Source organism: Augochlora pura, chromosome 7 (genome assembly GCF_028453695.1).
Source record: "Augochlora pura isolate Apur16 chromosome 7, APUR_v2.2.1, whole genome shotgun sequence".
Lineage (NCBI taxonomy): Eukaryota > Metazoa > Arthropoda > Insecta > Hymenoptera > Halictidae > Augochlora > Augochlora pura.
In genome coordinates, this window is record NC_135778.1 from 95,577 (window position 1) to 111,834 (window position 16,258).

General features: G+C 51.9%; 4 protein-coding genes across 4 annotated transcripts; 3 read left to right on the plus strand and 1 right to left on the minus strand.

Annotated features, from left to right (window-relative positions):
- The first annotated feature begins 1,432 nt into the window (after window positions 1-1,432).
- On the plus strand, window positions 1,433-5,229 carry LOC144473157 (uncharacterized). Its single transcript, XM_078186784.1, has 3 exons — window positions 1,433-1,456; window positions 2,153-2,208; window positions 2,579-5,229. The coding sequence occupies exons 1-3, from the start codon at window positions 1,433-1,435 to the stop codon at window positions 4,359-4,361; spliced, it is 1,863 nt and encodes a 620-aa protein (XP_078042910.1). The 3' UTR covers window positions 4,362-5,229.
- A 2,255-nt stretch (window positions 5,230-7,484) lies between these two features.
- Window positions 7,485-8,481, plus strand: LOC144473165 (uncharacterized). The gene is given in 3 exon segments (XM_078186792.1): window positions 7,485-7,703; window positions 8,031-8,086; window positions 8,168-8,481. Coding segments are annotated over 3 exon segments (438 nt in total). The 5' UTR covers window positions 7,485-7,499; the 3' UTR covers window positions 8,346-8,481.
- A 252-nt stretch (window positions 8,482-8,733) lies between these two features.
- LOC144473169 (uncharacterized) lies at window positions 8,734-10,029 on the plus strand. Its single transcript, XM_078186795.1, has 3 exons — window positions 8,734-9,059; window positions 9,130-9,200; window positions 9,323-10,029. Exons 1-3 carry the CDS (start codon window positions 9,051-9,053, stop codon window positions 9,993-9,995), a joined length of 753 nt encoding a protein of 250 aa, XP_078042921.1. The 5' UTR covers window positions 8,734-9,050; the 3' UTR covers window positions 9,996-10,029.
- A 1,362-nt stretch (window positions 10,030-11,391) lies between these two features.
- LOC144473335 (uncharacterized) lies at window positions 11,392-12,809 on the minus strand. Its single transcript, XM_078187119.1, has 4 exons — window positions 12,795-12,809; window positions 12,236-12,297; window positions 11,613-11,833; window positions 11,392-11,582 (listed from the first exon to the last, which is right to left on the minus strand). Exons 1-4 carry the CDS (start codon window positions 12,807-12,809, stop codon window positions 11,392-11,394), a joined length of 489 nt encoding a protein of 162 aa, XP_078043245.1.
- Between the last annotated feature and the right edge of the window lie 3,449 nt (window positions 12,810-16,258).

Consider the following 16,258-nt stretch of genomic DNA (forward strand, 5'->3'; position numbering starts at 1 on the left):
TCAACCGAGCGTATTCGCCGCGATCCTCGGCCCGCGATTCGTGACCGGCGATTTACGAACGAAAGCGACCAAAGTTTCTATTGAAATCGAATATTCCGAAAGTAAAACCTTGTCTAGAAAACGCGGTGATAAAAATGATAAAAATCGACCGCAGTTGCCATCGCTTTCGACGTTCCGCCAACTGTAATTGCAAATCGTGCTCGGCGACACGGATGTTCCTCTTTTTTCAATGCGCCGAGCGAAATTCTATTCCTTATGTATCTTTAATAAGGCCTTCCCAATGGCTTCGTTTTTTCGCCCGCGGCGCCGCTTATGGCCGCGCGCGGCAGTCGTTTTCTTGGCCAAGACGAGTCCGAGTGTCCGCGCGGCCGCGTCCGGCGACTTTCGATACACGTCAATTAGCTGATTTATAAACAGGTCTGGCGAGATGGACTGCGTGGAAACGCAAGCTATTTGCGAGTTCGGCGTACCGCGTTCGCGTTCGCGTTCGCGTTCGCGTTCGCGTTCGCATCGGTTACCCGCCGCGCGCCTTTTCTAGACGGAGACAGCGACCGAGGAGCCCGTGACGACGCGACGCGGTTTTCCATGTTCGCGAGTCTGGCAGCGCGTGCCAGCGCCGGCATATCTGCCTCTGCCAATTAACGCCTAGGGAAATTCACTTTCATTGGGACGAAGCGTGCCCCGGGTTGCTCGCGAAGCGCGGGAATGGCCCATCGCGGGCCTGTGGGCGGTATCGTGGCCGCCGACGGAGACGCGTTCGCGAGTCGCGAGCTCCGCGGATGTTCCACCAGCTATAGCGAAGAGGTCTGCGCGGTATACGTATCTATGTATATATGCATATAAATATATATATACGTATATATATATATGCGAAGGAGCACAATGAACGACTGTCAGTGAGCCATCCGCGGACAGTCGCGTCGCGTCGCGTCGTCGTCTTTCTTTTCGGGAGAACCAACGCAAACGCGATCGATCCGGTCGGTGGATCATCATTCGATAGTTTCGATTCTCTCGTTTCGAAATGCGATTCCGAACCGTTCGTCATCGTCCAAAGAACCCCGATCGATTCGCCGGCCGATTTCCCTAAACCGAGCCTGTTCTTTCCTCGAAACAGCTCCTCCCCTTTTCGGCCACGCGCGAGATCGTTTCAGAGGAAACCGTGCGAGCGACGTGCGATGCACCAATTACCCGACTCGCGGGCAGATCGAACGAGTCTTTGAACCGCTTACAGTTTAGAGAAAACTTACGGCGTCGGTACCACGTACACGCTATACGCGCGAAACGATGTCGTCGGGTCCAGTTTAACGACGTCCCGGACCCCGGGTACCACCAGTCGCTCCGGGGGAGCTTTAAAAGACGTTGTCGATGAACGGTGGTCCCCATAGTTGGATCGGTGCGCGGTGATCTAGTGGGACTTGGTGCGATCGACAACATGAGGATCGCGCACGTGGTCACGGTGAGCCGATCAGAGTCGGTCGTCTCTGCGCTCTGCGTATTCGAACGCGTCGACGGGGTCGAGACGTTGTGATTCTTCTCTTGGCCCGCGAATCGAACGAGTTCAACGATTTCAACGACTTCGCCGAATTCGACGAATCGAATCGAACCGATTTCGCAGACTCGATCGTTTAAGTCGAATCCGTCCCTATCGCTGGTACAAGTTCTATCGTGTTCGGGTGTGCTTCGCTTGAGAACATTTCACCGTGATTTTCGAGGGAAAGTGTTTTTATTGCGAAACGTCGTCGTCGTCGTCGTCGTCGTCGTCGACCCGACGGATATCGTTTACGGTTTCGCCTCCCTTCGCGCGGCCCACAACTGTTGTTCTTCCTGTTTCAATACCTTCGATCACCTACCGATTCCGAAGGTTCTTGATATCGAAGGATCGAAGGGGATCGAGAAAAGGGCTTGCCGTATCAACGATAGAAATTGTTTCGCGGAACGTGCGAAACGTGTCTAAACGCGATGCTAAAAGGCCGTTTTACGAGAGCCCCGAGAATCGTTATTTCGGAAGCACTCTATTATATCTATTTTTCGCAGCAGACGCGCTGGTTAATAAAGATTAACGATTAACGCGCTAATAATCGTTGTTCTCGTTCCATCTTAAATTTAGAAACGAAAACTCGCGGTCTTCATGGTTATATCTGTGTGATTACAGGTCTGTGCTGCATTAATACCGGCGTTTCATCGCGCAGAAACCGTGCAGCCGGACAGGTACGTTTTTCAACGGGCACTACTTCGCGGACAACGTTCGCGAGGTCGATCCTCTCGATCTCGAAACCTCGATCGGAAACCTCTCAATTTGTAATCAGTTTCATATGCGTCCCATATTCCATGTTGGACACGTAACAACGTCGATTGGATATACAAAGAGAATTGAACGCGGCGGATAGAGGGGAGTTTAATTTGTCCGTTACGCTTTCGTTTCGCTGTTTGATATCCCAACCATCCCGAGCTCGTTGCCGCGCGTACTTCGCGTTCAAAAATCTTATTCTTATTCCGCGTAATTCTATGTGTACGGTAGCAGTTCACCGTGTAACGATCTCGTTACTTTTCGGCTAATCGGCTATCGTATTCACCGCAGACGGCCGGAGAAGAAGCATCATCATCATCATCATCATCAGGCGGCGCAGCCGCGAAGGGACAATGTCACGGACGTCGCCGAGATCACTTTCACCACGTTGCAGCCGGAAACGTTGAAGCCGAGCATCCGATTCGGCGGCCACGGTGGTGCTCCGAAGCAGGTGTTCGACGTTCGGCCGGGTCGGTCGATGGCCTGGGTTCGTCGGAGCCGCTCGAACGGGGATCGTAGGAGAAGACAGCTTCGGAAGAGTGCCGGCAACCTGATCCGGGTGGGCCGATCCTACGAGACGACCGGCGAGAATCTCGTCGATCACCAGGTGGAGAGCGTGCAGGGCCCGCCGGACGCTTTCGACGATGGCGCGGTGCATTTGGAGCCGATCTACCGGGTGACCAAGAACAAGAACTTTATCGACACGCTGCTCAACGTTCTCCGCCGGCTGGTGCATCCCCCGAAATCGGTGGGCCCGCTCGTCGGCCCGTTCCATTTCCCCGGGATCGGCGAGAAAGTCTACATCAGGCTTCTCGAGTCGGTGCAGCCCGACAACCTGGTGATCCGTTTCGTGTCGTCGTTGCCGGTAAACGAGATCGAGACGACCTTCGACAAGAGCATTCTGCCCCCCGAGGAGCTGTTGAAGCATTCGGCGGTGCTCGCGATAGGCAACGAAGGCGGCGGCGGCGGTCAACATCATCGTCAGCAGCAGCCTCGTCGTCCGATCGACTCGAGCAGCCACGCCGACGTTTCGATCGTCGGCCACGAACCTCTGCCTCTGTCGACAGATTCTCTTCGAAACTCGTACGGGCAGCACGTGAATCCCGATTACGGGTTGCCGGACGCGTTGCTCGCCGTCGGCCACGACGCGGGATCGAAATCGAGCGCGACGGCGAGCCAAGCCAGCAAGGTGGCCCACATTTCGAGGACTTATAAAATCAACTTGAAGAATGGCGAGCCGGTCGCTATTCAGAGGGTCGTTCGTCACAGGAACAAGTTACAGCCCGGTTCCGACGAACAAGGGGAAAGCCCTCCCCCTCCCCCTCCTCCTCCTCCTCCTACTCCTACTCCCCCAACTCAACCTGCTATTCCTCGTCGAACAAATAACAGCTACCGAGGTCCGATAGCCGCCGGTGGTTCCTATCAGTTTCTTTGGGGAAATCAGACGAGGACGGACGAACCGACGAACGCAGAAAACGGAAACAGCCAGAAATCTTATTCTCCCGAACCGGTGAGCGTCTCCGGGTCAATTTCTCAGAGAGTGAAATGGGATCCGATCGTCCCCCGGCAGTCCTCGATCTGGGAGCAGTTGCGCTCGAACAATTTCTCTGGATCCGAACAGAACGACGGCCCCCGGTACAGCATCCAGTTTTTCAGTAAGAAGATGAGGTACTTGAATCTGGACGGCAGCGTGGATTCGCCTCCAGGGCCGTCCAACAAGGAAGAACCGTTCGAGCGGTTCGAGCCGTTCAACCCAAAGATGTCGAGGTCCGTTGCCTACTGGGAAGCGCTGAAGAATGGAAATGCTAGAAGCAAGAGGGGTCACGGTCGGACGGGGACCACGAGGAACGATCCGAAGGGTTTCCAAGATCGAAGCGACGACGGCAAGGTCGCGTTGAATTCTGGGGAGACGCCGGACAGAGAAGACGGGAACGAGCGCGCCGAGAGCGAAGCGGTCACAGACCGGAAGAGATCGGAGGAAAAGGTCGTCGAAATCGATAACGATAACAGCAACGGTCCGCGGCTCGAAAAGATTTCGCCCGAATTCTCTGGGTCGCCGAGCGATCATCGGTAGAACAACGGCCGCGTGATCGAGAAAACCTTCGGTTTCGATATTTTCATTGCCGGACGCGCGGCCGGCTCTCTCTCTCTCTCTCTCTCTCTCTCTCTCTTTCTCTTTTAATAATATATAGTCAGGAGCAAAGTCCGTTTACGTCGAGTTACGGGACGCGGCACGATTCGAGGCGTTCTCGTCGAGCCATGATTTTGCGTCGAAAACTGCATGGAAGACGTAGCAGAGGCTGCGTGGCTCGAGCACGCGCGCCTGCAACGGTTTGCTGGTTGTACTTTTTCGAACTTTGTTCTAGGAAAGCGGTGTTTTCCATTCTCCTTCCATAACTTGCACTCGGCGATAACCGCGTTTCGTTGCATCGATCGAAAGTTGCGGATTCTTCGAATGATTCAAACGATATTTTTAAGATTCGGCCGAGTTCGAGTATCGAAGCTGAGATGCATTGCGAAAGAGGAAAAAGATGAAAAACTAGAAACGGATGTTCAATAATGTTCCTTTTCGCGCGAATTGCAGGTTCGATAGAAGACGAGAGTACGTACAAAGGCGAACGAGTTCTAGAAATACATGGTCCGTTTCTACGAACCTTACGAGATTTTCGAAGAAACAAATTCGGTTGCGTAACGAACGATGAACGGCCGCTTTCGCCGTAACAATTTAATAAGATATCATTACCAATGATAATTTTATGCTTTCGTGGACGAGCGTGACGGCTGTTGCATAGCTGAAATTGATCGGAGCATCGTAGCATTCGATAATTAAAAAAAGTTTGCAATTAGTTTAACGAGAGACTGAAAGTAGCCGATTAGTCGCCTTCGCCTTCGTCCCCGCCTTAGAGGAGCATCTGTCGGGGCCGGAGCCGCCGATACTCCCGTGAAAACAGTCCGTTTGTGTCTTTATCCCGTAGAATGTAAGATGTCGACGAGAACGTGTTACTCGACGATTGCGCGTCTAATTTTTCTATAAATATTAAAATACTGAACTTTCTATGCAAGAAACCTCGAGTCCGAGTCAATTCTTTCTTCCACCGAATTCCAGAGATGATATTTTCAAGGACGAACACGTCAAACAGCGAAGCAAATTGCAATCGAGAAGGAACAGCATCCGAAGAAGATTTTTGATTTCTCCGGATAACACGGCAAAGAGGATAAGAATTCGAGTCGACCGCGATGATTCCACGATCGATCCAGGCTCGAGATCTTCTTATCTCCCTTTCGAGCAATCGTTTCCCCGAAGACCGATGTTCCCGATCGATCGTATACGGCATGCGGCACGAGTGAAACCGACAAGATCGGTTCGATGATCGAAACGGCGCGTCCGATCGAACAAATCCGAGAACGGTCCGCTCTCGGTTTCGCCGTTTCCACCGTGTCCGTCCACAAGATCGCTCGATCCAAAATGGAACGCCGCGGGGGTGGGGGCGGGGGGGGGGGCGACGATCCAACGCGCGCTCCTCGCAAATGTACGCCTAGTTTTTCCACCTCCGCTTTCAATTTCACCGGCGATTTTCACTGTTAATTGACCGCGAGCTCCTGGCCAATTAAGTCGTTGATCGCGATGCCAGAAGAAACGCAGTTCGCAGCGCGACGTCTTTCGTGTCCAATTCGACCACCGACAGAACAGATAATAGTGGAAAGCGAGAGCCAGTTATTTTTTTTTTCTCTAATTTAGACGCGATTAGGCGATTAACTCTCGCGTCTGTCCAGTGTCCAACATCCAGCTCGATCGCAAACTCGTCGAGCACCAAAGTTCGAGGGGAAGCGAGTGGAAATGAAGAAAATCGTAATTGTAATTGTAACGCTTGCAAGTTCATGCGCGGTTTCGGGTCACAGTTTGCAGAGAACTAGTGGTCGAGGACAATACGTGACCGGTAAGGGCAAGAACTGGTGCTGCTCGCCTATTGTTAGGAGGGAAGAAAATCTTTCGGTATCCCAGATTATAAATTGATCTCGCAGCGCGAATGAATTAGTTTCACCGATCGCTACGCATAGAGGGAGAGACGGGGGCCACCGTTGCCAAGGCGTGTCGGTTGCTTGGGTTAACGAGTAATTGGACCAAGCAAAGGCAATTGCGAAAGGCGATAAACGTTGGCTTCTGTCACCATAGTGAAACGGTGCGGTCCGTTGCTGGCTGTTCCGCTTAAAAAACTATTTCGTAAAGAAGACCAAGCAATTGCGACGGACAAAGCCGATTCGACAACCAGAGCCGCAGCGGGAAATTTCATTTATATTGCACATTTTTGTTGCAAGAATAGAGCGAGGTTAGCATAGAAACCACGGCGGAGCTGTATTTCGGAAGGGTTTATCAAATTTTGTTAGGTCGTTGTCTTCCTTTCGATCACCTATCCGAATTTTACGGTTGTACGCTCATCTCCCTGCTTTCTAATTTTCTTGGCGATCTCTTCTTCGATTGCGACGATACGAGCCACGAATCGATCAACCATATTTACCGTTTCGGAGCACCTTGGTTCTGGAGGAAACGCGCGCACCGCGCCTACAGCGTACAGCGTACAGCGTACAGTGCCGCAGCCGTTGCTTCCTGGATGCAGTCGGTTGTTGGGCCGGTTGGTAGGTTACGCCGGTCCTGAAGCAAGCATTTCTAGCGAAAGATGTTGGAGGATCGTATCGATAGAATTCACGACGATTCCGAATTAATTTGGTTGATTCGTTTAGAGGGGTAAGAGTGAAACTACTGTTCGAAAAACTGTTGGAATCGTTTCGCATCGACCGTATCTCCAACAACGGTTGAATCTCCAGCGAAAGCGATTAACGCAAAGAAAGTTGGGGTTCGTAATGAGAAGAAATCGACGGAGTTTGCTGGCGAAGAGCTCGTTTCGGGGCGATGCGATCGACGTTCGATCGAACCGCGCTCTCGAACCAGGCTTCGATTGTGATTCGCGATATTGCGAATCGGCATTTCGCGCGTCGTCGAAAATCGCGCGGAATCGCATGACTCGTCGCGCGAATCGCGTCGAGGTTCGCGGAGTTTCGGTGAAATGGGAAAAAAAGTGAAAAGTACGGCGTATAGCCGAACGAACTCGGATGCAGCGTGTTCCTTGCAAGGTGCCACGTTGCCAAGACGGTGCCGTGGCGGGAGTTTCTCGGTATTCTTTCAGAAACGATTCGCCTCGGTAATTTCAACTGCATGTATATAAACGTAGGGTCCGTTCCAACGACCCGCAGAACGCCTCCGTTTCTCCGGTGTAAATTGCGGGAGCAGGCAACACCGAATAGCCTCGCGAACCAGTAACCGACGAGGATCGGCACCCTGCGCTCGGCATCCAGCAGCAGCAGAAGCAACCAACGACACCACCGTCGAGTCCTCCGCGAGATGAGGATCACGTTTCTGGTACGTCACCTCGGTCCCTCGATCGTTTTCGCGCGTTAAACGTTCAGCCGCTCGAAAGATATCCTTTGTACTCCAGTCTGGAAGGAGCACGCGTCCTCGACCATAGATTCCGGAAGAAATTCTTTCTCGAGATTTCTTTTCTCTGGATCGAACGGCCGTTTGGTCGTTGATCGTTGGTCGCCGATTCGGTACTCTGCGAACTTTAAACTCCTGAACCGTAAAGTATCGCGCAACCGCTGTTCCAGAACATTACGTCGCATTGGAGCGAATCGTCGATAGATCGTCTTCTTCGGAAAATTGTGCGTCACGCGTTTATTATCTTTGCAGTTCGGCGTCGTGTTGGCGATGTTCCTCGTGCTGCTGCGACATCGTGTCGTGGAAACGTACGTACACCGTGTGCCGACGATGTTCGGAACGAATCGAAAGAACGCGAGGTACCATCGGATTCGTATTATTTTTTTCAGGAAGAAGGTGACCATCCACGTGCCTTACAGAGTCAAGAAGGTGGAGCACACGCACACGATCTACAAGATCATTCCCCGTTATACTCACGAGCATGAAGAGCTCCACGAGCACCACGGCCGTCACGATCGTCGCGAGAAGGACGAGGAGCTGGAGGACGAGGACAAGTACGATGTTTAGAGCCGCGAGTCAACCACTGTATTAGTTCGTATAAAATACCTGCGATCTATACATGTATGTGCGATATATATGTATAATAGTAGAGACGAGGAGGGGTCGCAAGCGTCGAATCGTCGAGTAAAAATAAAGCAAAGTGATAACAATGTACAAATGCGCTCGAGCAGCATCGTTGCCGTTAAGCGAATACAATTATGCCGTTTGCCGTTAAGGACGAGTTCAATAAATAGCGTTTAGCAATATTATTTGTCGCAATCGATTCAATCGACCTTTTAACGCTCGCGCGAACAAATTCTCATCGTGGAGCAGACTGGATCGATTCTGCGGTGGCCGAGGCCAGTGCGCGTAGACGGCTGGTGAACGCTCGTCGGTTCGTCGATGGTTTGAAACACTTCCGGACCACCGTGAACTCTCTGCTGGAACGCGCGTTTCCGTTCGGAGCATCGCGTTTCACGCGTTCGCGGCCAATTGCCGGATCGAGCATGGCACGTCGAAGCGGCGAAAGCGTTTTGCCAGCCGTAAAACTCCGCGAGATTCGATGCAGTTTCGTGGTTTCCGCTGCTTGTTCCGTCCCAGTTCCAAGTCGACGGAGACGCGCGATATAAAACTGTGGTAACGTCGACGACGTCGGACAATTCGTTCCCGGCAATCGCTTCGCTCGCGCCACTCGTCTTCGATCGCCGCCCGTCCTCGTTCGATCCATCGATCATGAACAAGGTAATATTTTTAGTAATATCGATATACTCGATATCGAATATACTCACGCCAACGTTCGCCGATTGTTCAGGAAGCGCTCAACTGCTTCTTCCTCGCTCTACTTTTCCGAGTCGCGCCCCACGGAATCACCGGCAAAAAGCAGTGAGTACTTTGACCAATCGATTTCGATAACTTGCAAAGATATTCGACGATGACGACGACGACGACGACGACGATGGTTCGGCTGGGGAAGGAACGTTTTTCATTTCCGTCGCCGATTTCAGTGTCCACTTGAGGATTCACGTGCCAGACATAGTCGAACACCGATTTCACACAAAAGTCGTGTTTGTTCGCGAACCACCGCCAAAAAAACCTAAAACCAACCACAAGGAGTACCATAGCGAAAACTGGAGTTCCTGGAGTTACGGTGACCATCGCGAGTTGGAACACCACCACGATGACCATGGAGACCGCGAACAAGACCAGAGCGAACGCGAAAGACTGGCCATGTTGGAACCCCGGGACCCGGACGACCGAAAGATCCATGGCTCTGGTTACGGCCGCCACGGAGAATCCTACTTGCCGCAGGAGCAGCTCGACGATAATCGTTTGGAAGAAACTCCGAAGAATCGCGAACACGGTGGATACGAGGTTCGCGAGGAAGCAAACGACGTTCCTCGAAACGGCGAGACATTGGTCTACGATTACGAGGAAGGACACAGAAAAGGTTCGCGATCGGAGACCGGGCACGTTCGCGTCGGTCAGTCGAGCAACTTTTACGACGACCGACACGAGGAGCAGGACGATCGCGACAACGAGAACGACAGCGATCGGTTCAAGGAGGATTCCGCGAGAAGAACAGACGCCGGACGATACATCGTCGACGACGAGCGGTACGAGAACATCAGGGACAAGCGAGACGGACGTCGCGGACATCGACGCTTTCGACGATACTAGATGCTTCCTCGACGACGACTCGCGTACGTCCGTGTAAAATTCTGTATATAAAATGTACGTAGAACTTAATAAATAAGCCCTAGAATTTCAATCGATCTTTCGATACTCCGGACTAGCGGTTGCTTCGGACCAAACGATATCGATCGAGGGTCGAAAAACGATTTTAGAAACTCTCGGTTCGCGTGGCAATTGTTAAGAGACGATCGCCGCAGATGCGATTTTAGCGACAAAAATTGAAATTATAGTACGAGTCGAACGCCCATGCACGGGCGCGTGTACGCGTGTACGCGTATACGCGACACAGAGTAGAGTACCAAGACTGTGACGGAATCGTTGGTGCTTTCGAAAAATGATGTCGTAGGAAAATAGGAAGACAAACGAACGATTCGATCGAGATGGATTCAAGCCGGCGAGAGCAAGGTCGGTTATCTAGGACATCGATGGGGCGAGATTCAGGTACACACGCAATTTATTCAACTTTCTCGCGACACGCGAGGCGTACGGTTCAACGAGCCGAGTCGCGATACAGAAACAACAAAGGTAACAACGAGTACAGTGATTTATAACAAAACAACTAGCAAACAAAACAACGGAGTAACAATATTTACATGCGAGTGCAAGAGAGAGAGAGAGAGAGAGAGAGAGAGAGAGAGAGAGAGACTAGGACGAGAGGTAAAGAGACAGAGGCGGGGACGATTATGCGTTTAAAGTTCTAAATTGTAAGGCGTGGTTCGCGGCTCGTGGCACTCCCCGGGAAACATCGATCGATGTGAGAAAGCGTCCATTTTTTCAACGGGTAGAATTTCTCTGAAACGAAGGTACGACTGTCGCGCGATCGCGCAAAGAGGGGTGGGGGCGTGCGGAGTTGGTTGGTTTCTCGAAACCCGATCGTTCCGCGCTTTTGATTTCTTGAAAAACGAGCATAAACCGTAACCCGCGTTATTCTCATCCTGGCAGCACCTTGCCAATACGCTTTCTTCGCTCGTCCGCCGACAAGGTTTCTTCGTTCCTCGGTCCGAATCGTTTCCGATACACGAGGCTGTTCTACGGAGAGTCCTAGCCAACGGTCTCCAGCGTTCGCGTTTACGAACGTTCGTCGGACTTTGTGCACGATTTCTTCGAGTAACCAATAACGACGAACAATCGTTTAGCGATATTCTGGACGAGAGAGAAAATTCGCGTTCGACGTTTTCCGATAGAAAAGAAAGTACTATCGTCGCTGGCGCGCTTCTAACGGAACGAAGAATGCTGGAAATTTTTCAACAATGGCCAACCAATTTCCTAATTCGTAGACTACGATGTCCGTTGCAAGGATGAGATGAGTGTACCAACGAACCGATCGCTTTCGAAGACCTCTGTCGGAAGAATTCTAGGCTAATTCTGAAAGGTCGAGCCGCTAGTGGCCTCCCCAGTCTTCGTGACCGCCTCCGAAACCGCCTCCGTAGCTGCCACCACCGAAACCGCCGCTCAGTTCGTGTCCTCCTCCAATGTCACCTCCTCCGCTGCTGTATTCGATGTGTCCGCCTCCGCCTCCGCCACCGCCGCCGCTACTGCCACCACCGTGGCCACCGCCGCCGCCGCCACCGCCTCCACCACTGTATTCGATGTGACCACCACCGATGTCGCCACCGCCTCCAAAGTCGTGACCGCCGCCTCCAAAGTCGTGACCACCGCCTCCAAAACCACCGTGACCGCCGATGTCGATGGGATGTCCGACGGTGTAGCCGAGGACTTCGTATTTATCACCGCCGCCGCCGCCGTGGTGGATGTGCTTCGTAATGGTGTGCGTATGATGAACCGTCTTGATCTTGTAGGGCACGTGGATCACCACGTGGTCACTGGAGAACACAATCGACGAGTTAGTTTGTCCTGTACGAGTACATGCTCGGTGCCGCGTTCGACTGTCGCAACTATATGTCACGGTAGCAACGAGAGCAGCGTGGAAATGCGTGCGAAACGCTTGGAGAAGGGGCGCGCGAGGTCGTTGAACGAGGAAAAATAGATCGTCAGCGGGCACGACGGCCGATCGACGGTCTCGTTTTTCGTCGCTTTCGATAACAGCCGGTAAAAAGTGATAACATCGGTCGATGACGGAGAAAGTAAACGTTCGAATGGCACCACCGACCACGGCTCGTCGTTACCTTCCATTCTCTATTCTATTCTACAATATTTCGGCCGGGCAACTCCACCGTTTTCCCTCCGGATAACGAACAAAGAAAAACAACGAAAGAAACACTTACTGTCCACCGTGTCCTCCGCCGGCGCTGGCCACTGCGAGCAGCGAGGCTATCGCGAGAACGGTCTGCGAACGGAAACAATCGATTAGTCGATCGGGACGGAATGTTCATTTGTTTCGCGAACGGACGAAATTGTAAGAAATTTAGTGTTAGCGAAAACAACGTTGGCCATTGTTCGCGCTTTTTTAATCATTTCGATCGATCTTTGAGAATTTTGAGCAAACGGATGAGTGACGTTTTTCGAAAACTATGGCAACGGTTGCCACGCGACATTCTCGATGGAGACTCGTTTCCAGAGACGCGTACAATTCTTACGATCTTGTAGTTTCTAGCTGGAACCTTGACTCGGATTCTTGACTCGAAGAAGCATCTCTCGCGAGTATATCGAAGCTGAAAGTACGATACAAGTTCCGCGGACTATATTAGAATCTTCCGCGACTCGAACGTTCCCCAAAGATTGGTCGATTTCGAAGCTCCATGCCTCGGCTGCCTTAGCTCGGAGAGCCTGCTTCGAAAAGAAAATAATCGCAAGAATTTGCGAAATGTCGGCGGATCGACTTACCGCGAGGTTGGTCATGTTGCTGAATCGATGCGAAAATCTGGCGTAAACGAACGGCCGTATACGAATGCACCCGCGTCGAGAGGAGGCTGCTACCGGTTCCTCCTCGCGATACAGTTGGCGGTTTAAGCCGCGGTTTTGATCTGCTGACCAGTGTGCACGCGCTCGCTGCTTTTATACAGGTACGCGATTCGAGTCGGATAAGAATGAAAGGGAATCTCTTTTGCACCCATCGGCCGCGGTGCTACGTGAAAGGATCCGGCTAATGGGGAAGACGTGGCAAAAACCGGAGGACCAACAACGCGGCCGCGCCCCTCCACGGCCGAGACGGAAGGGGACGGGGGACACCGGGGCTACCCTTCACCTCGATCGACGCGCGTCGTTCGTTTCTTCGTTTCCTCTTACTCTTACTCTCACTCTTACTCTTGTTATTGCTCTTGCTGTTGCTGTTGCTCTTGCTCTTGCTCTATCCTGGCCGATACTCTTACTCCTTAGCTAATTCCGGCGAGGCGCGATAGTCTTTTTAATGAAAGCTGGATTTGGCCAGGTGAACGGCCAAGATCAAGATCAGCCTCGTAATACGAGGTGGGTGCTGCGCGATCTCTCGTTTCATTCGCGTCTCGCGTCCCGCGTCCCGCGTTCTCTGGGAATCCGAGTCTCGATCAAGGATCGATGTCCGTCTGCTGCCTGCGACCCATTCGAGCTTTTTTTCCCGTCGCGACGCGGCGACAGCTCTACTCGTCGCTCGGTTGACATTGACAACGACAGCGGCAACGGTGTTACGTCGTGGAAGCTTTTCCGCGTTCCACAAGTCCTTCTCCGCGCTTTTCTCGCTCCTCGAGCGATCGAGACTTTTCCGGGAGCATGGTCCGCGTTTCTATAATAGCTCCACCCCGCGTCGATCCCTCGATCCTTTACTTTTCTACGCGAAACTTGGGGAGAACGATCGGGGAGACTCGGATTTTGTCTCTCGACGATTAGGTTTGTTCCGACTTCTTAAAACTTGGTAGGCGCGATCGGCGTCGTGTTTTCGTCGAAAAGTGCTCTACCGTGGAAAATGATTCCATAGAAAAATTGGGTCGGAAGAAGTCGATTTTATTCGATATTTAACGAGCGCGATTAGAAATTCAAACGCGCATCCTTTCTTCCATTAATATTTGTATAATTTCTAATCGTCGAGCATTTGGGCGATATACCATCTTCCAATTAGCTCTTAGTTTCGTATCGGGTCGATTTCTTTAATCTGACTCGTTGCGAAGAGAGTTTTTTTTGCTTGGCACAGCCGCGGACGACACAGTTTCTTAAAACGAATTCGCGCCTGAACAAATTCGATCGCGTCTTTGGAGGCAACCTTTCTCCGATTTATTATTCGTAATCGTCGGACAGATATCGTTTAACGCGATACTACACGGTCGCGCGACGTTCGTCTTGTTCCATTTCCCAGCTCCGAGTTGTTCCGAGTAGCTCCCGGGAGACGTTTGCCAGACGTCTGCCAGACGCGATTCGAGTTCAATGAGACGGAAAACGCGTTGGCCAGCGACTAGAACAGGATCGTCGACCGAGAGCAACGCGTCTGGGTCACCGACCCGCTTCGTCTAATAATATAATTGCTGCTTCGAGTAATTTCCACTCGTTACGAGAGCGCGGGCGCGTTTTCACTCGCCGACGCGGGAGAGATAGTTTCGACGCGGGATTTTCCGAGGCGATAATTACTCTTCGGACCATTCGATCCGGAGATGAGTTGGATCGAAGCCGACACCAACACCCCGAAAAACGAGTTGCAACCACATGAGACTCCGCGCGTCTCGTTCAAACGATTGCCAATATTCCAGAGTCGGGATCGGAGAGAACGTTCGTTCTTATCGCGTTCCAAGCATATCTCTGGCCGGAGAATCTCTAATTATGTTTGTTAATTGCCGCGAGGAAGGGCGTCGATCGCGATCCTTTTCTATAACGCGACGATTATCGTAACGAAAGGAATCGCGGTGCTCGTTGGATCTCGCGAATCGACCGTCGTATCTGGCCGTATCTCGTGACCGGTCGAATAAGATGGGCGCGCTTAGTTTATGAAAGTTTTGATCGCCGAGGAAAGTTCGATCAACATTTTTCGACCGTCTCCCTTCCTAGGCGGACGATTTCGTTTCATATAAGTCGGAACGCGCGCGTGGGAGCCGATTCGCGTTCAACTACCGGCACCCGATGCTCGCCGCTCGACTCGACGCCGCCACCGTGAAATTCGTATTTTCCCGCTCGTTCCATCCGTCCCGCTCGTCGTCTGCTTCCCAGGGAGACTTGAGTTCAAAAGTATCCAAATGAAAATATCATTTGGATATTTAACACGTAACACGATTACGAAAAATTACGTATTTCGAAGTAATTTATCGCGTCGTTTTGTCGCACAGTTCTCGTGCGTCCGACGTTTGTCCGCGAAGATCGAGCTTTTGAGTTCGAGCATTGAGTTCGATGTGTGCCGAGCGGTAAGTGGCAAGCGTTCGATTACCAATCTGCGGCGATCGCCTCTCCGTTTCAATCGTTTCTCGTCGCGCATCGTAGGATCGACGCTATTTCTATTATTCTAGATTTCGCAGAATCATCGATCAAAATTGATATATCATTGACAAAATCAGTTCCAACTTAATTAGCAAAATTATATTTCCCGACTGATTCAGTCGCGCGCGCGTTCGGACGCGTTGGGCCACGCAGCTCCTTGGATCGCACCTGTCGGATAGAGGCGATAGGATGTCATTCGGCATGCCACCGCGAAGAGGATGATCCATAGAAATCGATGCGGCGGTCGGGTAAACCCGATCCCCGTCTACGGTCTTCCCTCCCGCGTTACTTTTGCCTTTGCATTCGCCTTTTCCAGACGATGGCAAAACGATAGGAGAAAGGGAGATCTGGCCGCGCTCGACTCGTCGAGCGTGGATCGAGACCGAATCGTAGACGCATTCCAACGGGAGGCCGAGCGAAAACGAAAACGAGCAACGCGCGATCCTTTTCCTCGCCGATCGCGAGACCGTGACAGTGAACTCTCTACCGAAGGAATTCCGTTCTAAGCTTTCGACCGGTCAACTCGATTCCGCGTTCAACGAGCTACACCGGCCTGGTCCACGGGGGAAATTGCTTCGAAAGCGCGAAGCTCCACCCAAAAGTCCGAATCCATCGTCGACCCTAGTCTTTTCCGTGACCGTGTCGCGTGGAATTTTTCAAAGACAGGAAAAGACGCCCGAACGATATGACACGCGCGTCGATTCCACTCTGGCACGACCAGTGGGGAATTCGCGTAGGTACATACACATTCTCTCGGCATTTATTATTATTGCAGCTGTCGGTATTAGTTTATCGGACAACTAAAAGTAACCATTTTTCTGACTCGTAGATGCATAATATACCTGCTGTTCTTTCGTCGTTGCGTTCGGTTTTTCGAAAGCGAAAAAAGTTTGTCGGCGTTTGAATTGGAGCAGGGT

What these genes read in the sequence shown, in the direction of transcription:
- LOC144473157 (XM_078186784.1), top strand. Translation starts at nt 1,433, where the DNA reads ATGAGGATCGCGCACGTGGTCACG. An exon ending in GGATCGCGCACGTGGTCACG is followed by an intron (nt 1,457 to 2,152) that starts GTGAGCCGATCA and finishes GTGTGATTACAG; the next exon opens with GTCTGTGCTGCATTAATACC. An exon ending in GAAACCGTGCAGCCGGACAG is followed by an intron (nt 2,209 to 2,578) that starts GTACGTTTTTCA and finishes TATTCACCGCAG; the next exon opens with ACGGCCGGAGAAGAAGCATC.
- LOC144473169 (XM_078186795.1), top strand. An exon ending in GGAATCACCGGCAAAAAGCA is followed by an intron (nt 9,201 to 9,322) that starts GTGAGTACTTTG and finishes CGCCGATTTCAG; the next exon opens with TGTCCACTTGAGGATTCACG.
- LOC144473335 (XM_078187119.1), bottom strand. An exon ending in GGCGGAGGACACGGTGGACA is followed by an intron (nt 11,834 to 12,235) that starts GTAAGTGTTTCT and finishes TGTGTTCTCCAG; the next exon opens with TGACCACGTGGTGATCCACG. An exon ending in TGGAGGCGGTGGCGACATCG is followed by an intron (nt 11,583 to 11,612) that starts GTGGTGGTCACA and finishes ACAGTGGTGGAG; the next exon opens with GCGGTGGCGGCGGCGGCGGT.